Raw genomic sequence first — 15,461 nt, forward strand, 5'->3', positions numbered from 1 at the left:
TTTTTGCATAAATTTGTTGAGGGGTTATTGACTTTTTGCTTCAGTAGACAAAAATTTAAATAATAATCTGATTTCGTTACCAGCAGTATCTCTCCTAATCCAAGCTGAGCACGTCCCAAAGTTTGCCAAGACTCCCATGAATGTGGATTGCACTGGACAGCCATTTCTGCCGCATGTACTGCTGGAAATATTTCATGAAGAGACATTAGGACCTATAAACCAAAAAGAAGAAAAAAACTCATTAATATTCATAAACTATCAAAGTCCTGACTGATAACCATACACAACTAACACCTTTTATTCTTTATAAATATGTTTTTAGTCTGGAAAACACAGCATTTCAGTGCATTTTTTTACCCCCTCCTCTATCACTGAGAATCAGAAAATATAGTCTTCTTCACTCCTGAAATAACTGTAATGATGTTAAAGCATTCCCTTTCCAGGTATTGAACCTTACATCCATAGGGTTAAAACCAAGCAGTCATTTTCTAGCTATGGCAGCTCAGAGCTATTTCAACTCCCAATCTCATTTTTATTTACTATGTTTACAGTGTAGTTGATAGGGAACACTGGGTCTTTCTGGTAAACTAGGTAAATTAATTTGTTCAACCAGACATCCTGTGCCTAGGGAACTTCTTTCTGCTATAAAAATAATTTAAAATTCCATATGCCTTGTGACAAGTGCACTTTTCAAATCATACAAACCAGAAAAACCAGAATTCTGGAGCCTTCTACAATAGGCTTTAAGAAAGGACTGGAGTTTGTCTATAATCTTTGGGATCATTAACACTTTAGAGGATTTGTAATGAAAGCATCAAGTTCCAAACTAAATCATCATACAGTTCCCCCCAAATCCTGCTATTATTATATAAATATTTAAGACTGAAAATGTAAAGCATCCCAATGATGAGCCCCAAAGCAGTGAACTGAGTTGGATATTTATTGGGTAAACTAAAAATCAAAGCTGATCAAAAGAATGTCCACATTGGATATTATCATCTGAGAAATATTTGTTAAGTATGCAGATCGAGCTGAATTATAAAAATTTCCTGCTAGAAATATGGTGACTGCTCTGTATGAGACCTTTAAAGGATCTTGGCTAACCTAACTGAGGTGCTTGGGGGTTTGCTTTATGGCCTTTCCCACAGAACCTTAGTAATTTATTTTTAAAATATAATTGCTATTTTTAAACTATTGATAAGCTACATATATTCTGACCTAATATATTTTTTAGAAAAATCTCATCCAGAACCCAATCCATGAACATTTTAAGGAAAACAGACTTATTGCTAAGTCTATTACAACTAATTTACAAGAAAAGCAGACATATTTCATTTATTTAATAGATCACCAATGACTTTTTAAAAGATATCCATCTGCTCATATTTTATCATAGTCAGTTTAAAATAAGTTAACTACACTGTGAAAACAAATTAATTTCTAATTTGATGCAAAAGGCAAAGCCATAAATAATATAGTGAATTTTTTCCCAAATAAATTATATTTGAAAAAGAAAATGAGAGAGAATGCTATCTTGGTTCATCACTGCTCACCAAAGAAATGTAGTAAATTTCATAACATAAGCTCTTCATAATTATTACCTGTGATTTCATCTCATATAAGGTGGCATCATTTGGGGTTAACTGGAGTGCTTCATCCCACTTCTGAATTGCCTCACGATACCTGTGGTTATTAAAGTTACATTAATGTCATCTTTCCAGTAAGTCTTTGAGAACACATGGCCAAATTTAAAAATCAGTTACTATGGAATAATTGCTTTAGCAATAAATTTTGATTCAGGGACTTATGATAGTGACTTTTTTTTTTTTAATTTATTTGACAGGTAGAGTTATAGACAGTGAGAGAGAGACAGAGAGAAAGGTCTTCCTTCCATTGGTTCACTCCCCAAATGAACACTATGGCAGGAACTGTGCCAATCCGAAGCCAGGAGCCAGGTATTTCTTCCTCGTCTCCCATGCGGGTGCAGGGGCCCAAGCACGTGGGTCATCCTCCACTGCCTTCCCAGGCCACAACAGAGAGCTGGACTGGAAGAGGAGCAGCCGGGACTGAACCGATGCCCATATGAGATGCCGGCACTGCAGGCGGAGGATTAACCGATAGTGACGTTTTAAAAGCAGGATAAATGAAAAGTGATGGAAGAAAAGAACAACAAAAGGAAAAAAAAAAAAAAGTGGCAGGGGCCCAGACATGTGATCTATCTTCTGCTGCTTTCCCAGGCCATTAACAGGAAACTGGATCGGAAGTGGAGCAGCCAGGACTCAAACCGGTGCCCCAGTGAGATGCTGGTTTCACAAGCGATTGCTTAACCTGCTACATCATAAGGCCAGCCCCCAACAATGTTCTTAAAAGTCACAAATTAAATATCTAAGAGCTCCATTGACTGAAAAATTATTTCTCTATGAAATATTTTGCCATTTTCAAGCAACTGTGGAGCCAGGATTCCCAAAATGGGAAGTAATGGTGGAGAGATATGCAGTCTAATGGGCTGCTGTCAGCTGTGGAGAACTGAACAGCAAAGATATGGAAATTATGTAACAGAGGGAAGGAGATATGCCAGAGATGCGCAGAAGCAGCCTGCAGACAGCAGAATCTTCCAAGAGTTGTCTATCTCTTTCAGAATAAACATCAATGTTCTCAGGGGGGTCAGCGTTGTTTCATAACATGTTAAACTGCCACCTGCATTGCTGACATCCCATAAGGGTGCCACTTGGAGTCCCAGCTGCTCCACTTCTGATCCAATTCCCTGCTAATGTACCTGGGAAAAGCAGTGGAGGATGGCCCAAGTGCTTGGGCTGCTGTACCATGTGGGAGACCCAGATGAAGCTCCTGGCTTCATCCTAGCCCGGCCCTGGCCCTTGTGACCATTTGGGGAGTGAACCAGCAGATGGAAGATCCATCTCTTCTCTCTTTCTAACTCTGCCTTTCAAATAAAATAAATAAAAATAAATAAATAAAGCCAATGTTTTCACTATGATCTACAAGGTTCTACCAGGTCTGGCTCCCTTTTCTCTGTACCTTCACTTTTGGCCAGGCCCTTTAACTTCCTGCTCCAGCCCTACTGGCCTCATTACAATCCCTCAGATACACCAAACAGCCTTCTGCCCTAAAGTCTTTGTACTGCATTCCCTCTCTCTAGAGTGCTCTTTCCCTAGACAACCACATAGTAAGTACTGTCACTTCTTTTTGGTGATTCAAATGTCACCTCTCAGAGAAGTCTGTCCTAGCTGCTTTACCTAAAATTCCAATAACCTACCCTCCAATATATCCTAATTCCCTTCTTACTTTGTCTCCTAATACTTATCTAAAATTATACACACTTATTTCTGCTGTTTATTATCCATCTCTCCCACTAGAATATAAGGGTAAGAATTTTTAGATTTTATTACTGAAGTAAATTCCCACATATAGAACAGACCATCAGATGAAGAAGTTACTCTATAAATATTGAGAAAATAAAGAGGAAAAGAGCAGATGTACAGATGATAGCAAGCTAACAATACAGACACTGCCTTCATCCCTAAGGATTTCATTTCAGGTTCCTCAACACTAGGCTATTTTTAGAAATTTCCTTTTGATACAACTATAACCATTCATCTTTTTAAATTTTATTTAGACATGATTGGATTATTCTTTTATGCAAGAGCCACGACTAGAAAAGTGATGTTAAATATGAGACACCCACCTCCCAAAAAAGAAAAAAAATCCAATTTCTCTAGCTCTTCATCCCCTCATTACTTTTTTTTTTTTAAGATTTATTTTATTTTATTTTATTTATTTGAAAGAGTTACAGAGAGAGGTAGAGACAGAGAGAGAGGTCTTCCATCCACTGGTTCATTCCCCAGATGGTTGCAACGGCTGGTGCTGAGCCAATCCAAAGCCAGGAGCCAGGAGCCAGGAGCTTCTTCCAGGTCTCTCACGTGGGTGTAGAGGCCCAAGGAATTGGGCCATCTTCTACTGTTTCCCCAGGCCACAGCAGAGAGCTTGATTGGAAGAGGAGCAGCCAGGACTAGAACCAGCACCCATATGGGATGCTGGCGCTTCAGGCCAGGGCTTTAACCTGCTGTGCCACAGCACTGGCCCCAATCCCCTCATTCCTAATATAACTACTCTTTTTTCTTAAGATTTATTTTATTTATTTGAAAGACAAATACAGAGAGAGGTTGAGACAGAGAGAGAGAGAAAAGATCTTCCATCTGCTAGTTCACTCCCCAAATGGCCGCCATCGGCCAGAGCTGAACTGATTCGAAGTCAGGAGCCAGAAGCTTCTTCCAGGTCTCCCATGGGGGTACAGGGTGCTATCATTTCTTTCTCCTTTGGTCTCTATGCCTTTCACAGAGCTTCCAAAAGCACTATGTTGGGACACAGAATTCTGAGGTTCACAACCTCTGTGGTCCAAAGGATCCACTATGAAAGGGACCCAGGGGACAATTTGCCATTTTCAGTAAAAAACAAGTGGCGATTCCTAATGATGATGACTTTGAAAGAGTTACAGAGAGAGGTAGAGACAGAGAGAGAGGTTTTGGATTTGGATTTGCTGCACATTTCTTCACAGTACACCATGAAGAAATAAGGATGTTTCAGGTCATCCACTTAACAGATAACAAAGAGCATTTCAAGAGGTTTAATCTCTTTGAAAATTAGATCAAACTCTTGAACTCACAGTATAATAAGTATGTTTGTAAATAAACTTATAACATGAAGGCTTAATGCTTCTTCTCTGATAGAGGGAATGTGATAATTGAGCATGCACCTACTTTATTATGTGTATAATATTCCAGCATTTGTTAATCAAGGTGTGTACGGTTTACTTTAGCTTGTTATTTTATTTAATTTTTTCTTGTTTGGATTAAGACATTGTTGGGAATTTATGATCTAAAAGAGAAATGAGTCAATGCCATGGGCAAAACTTTTTAAAGATGAAACAGCTTATGCTCTAAATCAGAGAGCCATACACTTCTTCTACAAAGGCCATAAAGAAAACATTTTAGGTGTCGAGGGCCAGATCATCTATGTTCCAACTACCCAACTCAGCAGCTACAGGAGAAAGCAGCCACAGACAACACAAATGAGTGTGTGTTTCAACAAAACTTTACAAAAACAGACAGATTTGCTCAGCCAGCTAGTTTGTAGACCCCTGCTTTCAACTGAAGTATGAGCACATAACAATCATTAACCATGCATGAGCTTTGATTGGATTTTAATGCTAAAATATAAGCTGCAAAACACTTACGGACAACTTCAAACTAAATACATATTTGCTATTAGATTATTTTAGGGAATAAATCTTAATTGTCTTATGTTTTAGTTATATTGTGGTTGTATAGGAAAATGTCCTTATTGATATAAAATGAGTTTCAGGGATCAGCATCCATGATGTCTACAATTTTCTACCAAATGTTTCATAAAATACACAAAAATAAAGCAAACTATGTATATGTACTATGACAACAATTGCTAAATCTAGAGGGTAGGTACAGGTGTCCACTGTTTAATTGTTCAACTTTTCTGTTTATTGAAATTTTTCATTATTAAAAAAACAATTTTAATGGAAAGCAATATGCATGTTTCGTGTGTGTTAAGCATATTATGCATCTATACATACATTTATACACAAATACACATAACCTTTAAAACACAAGTCTTACTTAAAAAAGTAAACTCAAAAAAGGGGAAAATAGCAAAATATGGTTTAAAAACATTTTAAAATTTCTTTGAGAGGCAGAACACAGACAAAAAGGGAGAAAGAGAGCTCTCACCTGCTGAGTTGCTCCCCAAATGCCTACAAACCCAGGGCTGGATCAGGTAGAAGCCAAGCGCCAGGAACCAGAAACTAAATCTTGTTCACTCATGTGAGTGGAAAGGATTCAAAAACCTGAGTTATCAGTGGCTGCCACCCAGGCTGCCAAAAGTATGCAGTAGCAGGAAAGTGAAATAGGGATTAGAACCAGGACTAGTATCCAGGTACTCAGATATGGGATGCAGACATCCCAACTTAACCACAATGCCAAATGCCTGCCCCTCGATATGACTGTTAAATGCAGTTTGACCCAGAAATTTCATTTGTACAAATCTTTCTTATAGACTAATTAATACACATGTACACTTAGATATCGGAAGACATTCACTGTATCATTTTAAGAATTATCACTTCTCATGGAATGGGAGAGGGAGCGGGAGAGGGGAGGGTTCTGGGTGGGAGGAAAGTTGTTGGGGGAAAAAGCCATTGTAATCCATAAGCTATACTTTGGAAATTTATATTTATTAAATAAAAGTTTAAAAAAAAAGAATTATCACTTCTCCAGTTTTTGCTTAAGATCAAGTGCAGAACCATTTATAAAAATTAAAGATGGAAATAATCTTCCTCAAAGACAGGTGGTTATATTATTATAATACATCATATAATTGCCTCTTCACTTTCCTGTTTCTTTTGAAGTACAGAAACTTCTCAATTTGATGCAATCCCAAATGTTAATTTTTGCTTTGAGTGCCTGTGCTTCTGGGGTCTTTTCCAAGAAGTCTTTGCCAGTACCTATATCTTGCAGGGTTTCTCCAATGCTCTCTAATAATTTGATGGTGTCGGGTAGTAGATTTAAGTCTTTAATCCATATTGAGTGAATTTTTGTGTAAGGTGAAAGGTAGGGGTCTTGCTTCATGATCCATTATATCCAAATCTTCCAGGTTGCTGATTTTAGATAATAGGAGTCTGCATAATGAGAGATGTACTATACAGTCATTAAAATTTTTAAAAGCGGCCGGCGCCGTGGCTTAACAGGCTAATCCTCCGCCTTGCGGCACCGGCACACCAGGTTCTAGTCCCGGTTGGGGCGCCGGATTCTATCCCGGTGGCCCCTCTTCCAGGCCAGCTCTCTGCTATGGCCCGGGAAGGCAGTGGAGGATGGCCCAAGTGCTTGGGCCCTGCACCCGCATGGGAGACCAGGAGAAGCACCTGGCTCCTGGCTTCGGATCAGCACGATGCGCCGGCCGCAGCGGCCATTGGAGGGTGAACCAACGGCAAAAAGGATAGACCTTTCTTTCTCTCTCTCTCTCACTATCCACTCTGCCTGTTTAAAAAAAAAAAATGTAAAAGCAATTCTATAAATAACAATTCAAAATGATCTTTAAAATACATTATGTAGGGGCTAGGGCTGTGGTACAGTGGATTAAGCTGCTGCCTGCAGTGCCAGCATCCCATATGGGTACAGGTTCAAACCCTGGTTGCTCCATTTCCAATCTGGTTCCCTGTTAATGTTCCTGGGAAAGCAGTGAAAGATAGCCCAAGTATTTGGGCTCCTGAACACACGTGGGAGACCCAGAAAAAGCTCCTAGATCCTGGTTTCGACCTGGTCCAGCTCCAGCTGTTGCTGCCATTTGGGGAATGAATCAGCGGACAGAAGACACCTCTCTTCTCCTTCCTACCCTTCCTTCCTCCCTCCCTCCCTCTCTCTCTTCCTTTCTCTCTCTGGAACTCTGACTTTCAAATAAACAAACAACTAAATAAATTTTTAAAAGATATATTAAGTAAAAAGCGAAGGATGAGAATGATACACATATTTAGAATACTACCATCTATGATGTTTTAAAACATATAGACCCTACATGCTTATCAATATAAAGATTTTCTTTTAAAAGATATTAAGACCAGAGAACTGTGAATACTTATGAGAAAGTAAACTAAGAGACCTCGGGACAGGCGTGAGGCCAAGACTTTCTTTTTACTGTATACTCCCTTTGTTTTTATTGCAAGAGTATTTGGTTTTTAAAACAATAAGCATATACCACTAACTTTTTCTTTTCCTTAAATTTTCAAAAATAAATTCATTACAAGATGGAGTAAGATATGAGAGAACATATGAGCTGAGAAAAAAGCCAACGGGATTGAAGTTTTTTTTTTTTTTTTTAATTCAGATGTTAAACAGAAAAAGATGGACCAACTGAGGAAGAAGAGACAGAGAGGAAGGAGGAAAATCATTAATGTATGTGAGTCCATAAAAATTAGGAGAAGTTAAGATGCTGCTTGGGATGCCTGTATATTCCATTATTGAGTGTCTGTGTTCCAACTTCCTGCTACATCCCTGAGGCAACGGTACTGGCTCGAGTGGCCAGATCTTTGTCAACCACACAAAGAATTGAACTGAGTTCCAGGCTCCTGGCTTCAGCCTGGCCAACCCCAGCTATGGCAGGCATTTTGTACGTAAACCAGAAGATGGAAGATCTCTTTCAACAAATAATAATTAAAAACAAAAATATAAGAGAAAAAGTCTGGCATAGAAAGAGTTACAAGTTATACCAAATGCCTACAGACACCTAGTGACACCGTAGAAACAGTATCCATGCGATGGTAGCAACAGAAATCAGACTGAAGAGTCAACTACAGTGAGGAAATAGCGATAATGGAGGCTGACAACTCATTTAGGAAAATTTCTGTAAATAACAAAGAAATGAAAAATAACTAGAAAGATACAGAAGATCAAGAGAAGCCTGACACATTCTCAAATACAACATATCTAAACTGAATTTATCATCATATTGTACTCCAAATCAATCTTCCCTCATACCCCTTGGCTTGGAGAAAAGCACCACCAACTCATTAAGTCAGAATCTTAGTCATTCTCGATGCTAGCTTTCCCTCCTGTAGGCTGCACTATTCATCAATTTCCTTTTATATCTCTTTAATTCATACCTTTAACCCACTGTTATTCTTACTGCTTAATGCTTGAATCATCAAAGATTTCATTAACAAGTCTTCCTGAGACCTGTCTTATCTGACTTCAATTTCAACCTCACCTTAGAAAGATTTTTCTAAATGTACATACAGTTCTATAAGTTTACCTTGTTGACTGATATATTTCAAAACCTTCTGGTTACCTTCAGAACACTGAAGTACTTTAAGGTACTTCAAGTACCTTATTTAATATTTAATATTTATTTAATTTCAATAATTTATTAATTAATATTTAATATTAAGTACCTAATATTAATATTTAAGGTACTTCAAGTACCTTAAATTTAACAAACATAGCCTCTACACCAAAATCAGACATGACATTGCTCACCTTAAGACATTACTTTCACTTGACATTCAACACTACACTCTTTCCAGTTCCACTGAACTATTTTCAATTCTCCAAGGACACAGATTTTTCTCTGATCTCCTCTTGGCTTTGCACACACAAATCCCTCTGGCTGGAAAACTGTTCTGTCTGATCTTAAATTAACTCCCATCTGTCTTTTAAGATTGCTCTGATGCTGTCTCCTCTCAAAAAATCTCATTCTTTAATTCTTTCATCCCCACTTATTTAAATGCTTTCTTTTTATATAATCCAGTGAATCTTATAAAACAATATTCTTTTTTTTAAAGATTTATTTATTTATTTGAAAGTCAGAGTTACACAGAGAGAGGAAAGGCAGAGAGAGGTCTTCCATCCAATGGTTCACTCCCCAATTGACCACAACAGCCAGAGCTGCGCCAATCCAAAGCCAGGAGCCAGGAGCTTCTTTCAGGTCTCCCATGCGGGTGCAGGAACCCTAGGACTTGGGCCATCCTCTACTGCTATCCCAGGCCATAGCAGAGAGCTGGACTGGAAGTGGAGCAGCCGGCACCCATCTGGGATGCCGGCGCTTCAGGCCAGGGCATTAACTCGCTGCGCCACAGCACCGGCTGTAAAACTATATGCTTTACTCCACATCCACACATCATTCCTTTATCTCACTCATAAAAGCTGCTTATTTAATATTTTCTTTGTGGCAACAATGCTTAACAAGGAACTAAATAATGTTCAGTGAGTAAAAAAAGATCTAAGACATTTATTTACTAAGCCAATATACTGAGCAGAATATAAAACAGTAACTGTTACATGAAGTACACTGAATGTAATTTTATCTTTACAAAAAAGATATTTTTAAATTTCTTGCAGCTTTTAAGTAAATTTTAATTACTTGCTCTGATTATCTAGATTCATGATAAAAAGTTACCTACATTAAAACACTACTGAGGCCGGCGCCGTGGCTCAACAGGCTAATCCTCCACCTTGCGGCGCCGGCACACAGGGTTCTAGTCCCGATCAGGGCACCGATCCTGTCCCGGTTGCCCCTCTTCCAGGCCAGCTCTCTGCTGTGGCCCGGGAAGGCAGTGGAGGATGGCCCAAGTTCTTGGGCTCTGCACCCCATGGGAGACCAGGAGAAGCACCTGGCTCCTGCCATCAGATCAGCACGGTGCGCCGGCCGCAGCGCGCTACCGCGGCGGCCATTGGAGGGTGAACCAACGGCAAAAGGAAGACCTTTCTCTCTGTCTCTCTCTCACTGTCCACTCTGCCTGTCAAAAATAATAATAATAATAATAATAAAAAAAAACACTATTGAGGCCAGCGCCGTGGCTTAACAGGCTAATCCTCTGCCTTGTGGCGCTGGCACACTGGGTTCTAGTCCCGGTTGGGGCTCCGGATTCTATCCCGGTGGCCCCTCTTCCAGGCCAGCTCTCTGCTGTGGCCCGGGAAGGCAGTGGAGGATGGCCCAAGTCCTTGGGCCCTGCACCCACATGGGAGACCAGGAGAAGCACCTGGCTCCTGGCTTCGCTTCGGATCAGCAAAATGCGCCGGCCGCAATGGCCATTGGAGGGAGAACCAATGGCAAAAAGGAAGACCTTTCTCTCTGTCTCTCTCTCTCACTATCCACTCTGCCTGTCAAAACAAAACAAAACAAACAAACAAAAAAAACATTATTGAATCCAAAGGCTTATTAATTCTAGAAACAGGTATTTCTCTTTATGTTAAAATAATTATGTTCTACAGTTACCATGACTACTGAGTTAATTAATCACTGTTCCCAGGGGAAATTCTGGGTTAACTTCCTATAAGAACTCTGGTTACAACACTTCCATTCAATTGATCACCACATGACCTTGTTCTATATGTTTTTCTGTTAAAAGATACCTCATTTAATATATATTGTTGATGTATTAACATTGAACTCACACCCAATAGCATTATAACTTATGTCTGAATGCAGCTTATTAACACATTTTCTCTAAGAGGCATATCACAGCCTTTACATGCTTAGGAGCATGAGACAGCACATTTGTGCTACATTTGCAGGCCATCTGAAACAACAAAATCAACAAAAAGCACTGAAATATGGGAAACATCGCACTTCATACCAAAAAAATAAATAACAAAAACCGCTTGTTTACAATACAAAGACTGAATCAAGAAAGCAGAACATCACCTTGTTTGACCTCAGCTGGGAATACGCATATCAGGTGACTCAAATTTTTTCAATACTGTGCAGTTCACTAGAGACCATAAAAGTGCTAAGAGCATTGACTGGAGGTTACAAATAAATATTAGCAAGTAGGTAAATTACAAATGTGGAATTCGAGAATAACAAGGTACAGTATTTAAGAAATGTCATCAGAGCTGGCATTATGGTGTAGCAGGTAAAGGCCACAACCTGCAAAGCCAGCATCCGATATGGTTGTAGGTTCATGTCCCAGTTGCTGCACTTTCAACCTAGCTCCCTAACAGCCTGGGAAAAGCAGTGGAAGATGGCCCAAGTGTTTGAGCCCTCACCACCCACCTGGGAGACCTAGATGAAGCTCCTGGCTCCTGGTTCCAGGCTAGCTCAGCTCTGGCCATTGCATCCATCTGGGGAGTGAAACAGCAGTCTGAAAATCTCTCTGTCTCTCCCTCTTTCTAATTCTGACTTTCAAATAAATAAATAAATCTTTAAATCTTCAAACAGACACAAAAAGAAATATCACTATGGCTAGTGCTATGGTATAACAGGTTCAGTTGCCACCTGCAATTCCAGCATCCCATGTGGGTACCAGTTCATTTCCTGGCTGCTCTACTTTCAATCCAGATCCCCACCAATGCACCTAGGAAAGCAGCAGAAGATGCTAAGTGCTTGGGCCCCTATATCTATGTGGGAGACCTAGAAGAAGCTTCTGGTCCCTGGCTTCGGCCTGGCCAAGTGTTGGCTGTTGCAGCCATGTGGGGAGTGAACCAGTGATGGAAGATCTCTCTCTGTCTTTCCCTCCCTCTCTCTCTCTGTAGCTCTTTCAAATAAATAAATCTTTTAATACATAAAATAAAACACACTTGAAGCTGGCGCCGCGGCTCAATAGGCTAATCCTCCGCCTTGCGGCGCTGGCACACCAGGTTCTAGTCCCGGTCGGGGTGCCGGATTCTGTCCCGGTTGCCCCTCTTCCAGGCCAGCTCTCTGCTGTGGCCCCGGAGTGCAGTGCAGGATGGCCCAAGTACTTGGGCCCTGCACCCCATGGGAGACCAGGATAAGTACCTGGCTCCTGCCATTGGATCAGCGCGGTGCGCTGGCCGCAGCGCACCGGCCGCGGCGGCCATTGCAGGGTGAACCAACGGCAAAGGAAGACCTTTCTCTCTTTCTCTCTCTCTCTCACTGTCCACTCTGCCTGTCAAAAAAAAAAATTTAAAAAAATAATAAATAAATAAAACACACTTGAAAGGTATGCCTATAAAGTTACCTTTTCAGAAAATCAGTAGCTGATATTAAAATCTATCATTTTACTTCATTATTAAATTTTTTTTTTTTTTTTTGAAAGGCAGAGTGGACAGTGAGAGAGAGACAGAGAGAAAGGTCTTCCTTTGCCGTTGGTTCACCCTCCAATGGCCGCCGCGGTAGGCGCGCTGCGGCCGGCACACCGCGCTGTTCCGATGGCAGGAGCCAGGTGCTTATCCTGGTCTCCCATGGGGTGCAGGGCCCAAGGACTTGGGCCATCCTCCACTGCACTCCCTGGCCACAGCAGAGAGCTGGCCTGGAAGAGGGGCAACCGGGACAGGATCGGTGCCCCGACCGGGACTAGAACCCGGTGTGCCGGCGCCGCAAGGCGGAGGATTAGCCTGTTGAGCCACGGCGCCGGCCTTTTTACTTCATTATTAAAATTTGTATTATCTGGAGCAGGTGTTGGGCTTAGACTAAAAAGGACAGTAGAGATAATAGCATTCCACACTGGTGTATCCAAGTTTTCTGACTCTGGACTCCAGCTTCCTTCTGATGTGGACCCTAGAGGTGGCAATACTGATTCAACTAGTTGTGTCCCTGCTACCCCAGTGAGAGCCCCGGAATGCATTCCCTGACCCCAGCTTTGACCCCTCAGCTGCTTCTGGAATTTGGGGAGTGAACCAAAGAAAGGGAGCTCTTGCTTTCTGTATGCCACTCAATAAATAAATAACCATTTTTTTAAAAGATTTATTTATTTATTTATTTGAAAGTCAGAGTTACACAGAGAGAGAAGGAGAGGCAGAGAGAGAGCCAGGATTTCCATCCATTGGTTCACTCCCTAATTGGCCGCAACAGCCAAAGCTGAGCCAATCCAAAGCCAGGAGCCAGAAGCTTCTTCCGGTCTCCCATGCAGGTGAAGGGGCCCAAGGACTTGGGCTGTCTTCTACTGCTTTCCCAAGTCATAGCACAGAGCTGGATCAGAAGTGGAGCGGTTGGGACTCGAACCGGTACCCATATGGGATGCTGGCACTGCAGGCGGTGACTTTACCTGCTACGCCACAGTGCCAACCCCAGCAAATTATCTTGATAAATATGTTACTTTTCAATAAATGTTTTTAAAAAATTTTAATAGAGAGACAAAGTTCTCCAACCCACTGGTTTACTCCTCAAATGCCTGCAATAGCTGGCACTGAGGCTAGGCTAGGCCAAAGCTAGGATCCAGGAACTCAGTGTGGATCTCAATTCTGGGTGACAGGACCCAATTACTTGAGCATCATCTGATTCCTCTCAGAGCCTGAAATAGCAAGAAGCTGGAGACAACAGAGGAGCTGCGACTGGAACTCACATACTCCAATACAGGATTCAGCAGTGTTGTAATCAACAGGCCAAATGCCCACCCCGTTATAAACACATTTTAAAATCGTAAAGTAAGCAAAAGGCAAAAGAATAAATAGTACTCCCACCCCTCACTTGAATTAACTCAATTTCTTGTTTCCCAGAGAAGCCTTCTGTGATCCCTTATCTAAATTACTCTGGTGAATACTGACTCATGGTCTCTTCTAATTTTCTCTACTAAACAATTTCAAACTCTGTATTTGTGTTTCTTAAAAATTAAAAGCTCAGTGTATGCAGTGTGATGAATATATTTCTCACTAAGGTTCATATGTGCAGCTCTAGTACATAACACAATAGTGTATAACAGCTATCAATAATTTCAGAAGAAATAAGGCAGAACCAAGGAGTAGTCCAGTTTTTGTGTCATGAATTGGGATAGTATAGAGCAGGCCCTGACCAGAAAATGGCTGCCACTGCTTAATCCAAAGTTTTAAACTCCATAATTAATGTAATTAATTATAATGTGATTAATTGAAAGACATTTCCGCATACTTAGTTAATCTAGCCATAAAAGTAAGCACACTTTTGACCTAAAATAGAATCAATCGTGGTGATCACTGAGGATTTTCTTGTCCATAAGAGAAATGTGAAAATCCTAACTAAAGGATTATTAGCAAATTATATATAATAATTTACTAAGTACAAAATCTACCTCACCATATAGGGCATCTCAGGAAAACATGAGAAATGGACTCACGAGTAACAGATAGTGGAGAAAAAAGTACCCATCACAACATACTTACTATAATTTAACACCCATTCTGGTTATTTGTTATCTATTCTCTATGTTGTTCATAACAAAAAAGTACAGTTAACAGCAAAGAAACCTAGTTTGTTGGCCGCTATTATCTCCTGAGCTTTCATGATACTACCTCTAAAAGCAGTAACTATATTACTCAAAAGGAAACTGTGCTTCTTTAGGCACATTGCGCATGAGTTCAAGCCTCACTGAACAGTGTTTCCAAATGTTGTTATGGATACAACACAAAAAATTCTGGACATTATGTTCTATATTCTTTAGAAAATTAACTTACTCATGGCCGGCGCCGCGGCTCACTAGGCTAATCCTCCGCCTTGCGGCGCTGGCACACCGGGTTCTAGTCCCGGTCAGGGCACCGGATTCTGTCCCGGTTGCCCTTCTTCCAGGCCAGCTCTCTGCTGTGGCCCGGGAGTGCAGTGGAGGATGGCCCAAGTGCTTGGGCCCTGCACCCCATGGGAGACCAGGAGAAGCACCTGGCTCCTGCCATCGGATCAGCGCGGTGCACCGGCCGCAGCGCGCCTACCGCGGCGGCCATTGGAGGGTGAACCAACGGCAAAGGAAGACCTTTCTCTCTGTCTCTCTCTCTCTCTCCCACTATCCACTCTGCCTTTCAAAAAGAAAAAAAAAAAAGAAAGAAAATTAACTTACTCCTTCATAATAATCCTTCCAGTTACAATTTCTCAACAAATGTAGTAGTTATAAATTCTATAAGATTTAATAATGGGTCAGTGCTGTGTCAATAGCGAGTAAAGCCTAAAGCCACCCGCAGTGCTGGCATCCCATATGGGTACCAGTTCAAAACCTGGCTACT

At 41.0% G+C, this 15,461-nt stretch overlaps 1 protein-coding gene across 3 annotated transcripts in view; it reads right to left on the minus strand.

Moving 5' to 3' along the window:
- The window catches only part of TTC33 (tetratricopeptide repeat domain 33), a 71,921-nt gene that overhangs the window by 26,970 nt on the left and 29,490 nt on the right, over window positions 1–15,461 (minus strand). For all 3 annotated transcript variants that reach the window (XM_062211874.1, XM_062211873.1, XM_062211875.1), the window contains exons 3-4: window positions 1,602–1,683; window positions 81–212 (exon numbers count right to left, since the gene is read on the minus strand). In XM_062211874.1, the coding sequence (XP_062067858.1) occupies window positions 81–212; window positions 1,602–1,683 (214 nt within the window). The remainder of the gene's footprint in view (window positions 1–80; window positions 213–1,601; window positions 1,684–15,461) is intronic.

The sequence above is a fragment of the Lepus europaeus genome, chromosome 15 (assembly GCF_033115175.1).
Source record: "Lepus europaeus isolate LE1 chromosome 15, mLepTim1.pri, whole genome shotgun sequence".
In the NCBI taxonomy this organism is placed as follows: Eukaryota; Metazoa; Chordata; class Mammalia; order Lagomorpha; family Leporidae; genus Lepus; species Lepus europaeus.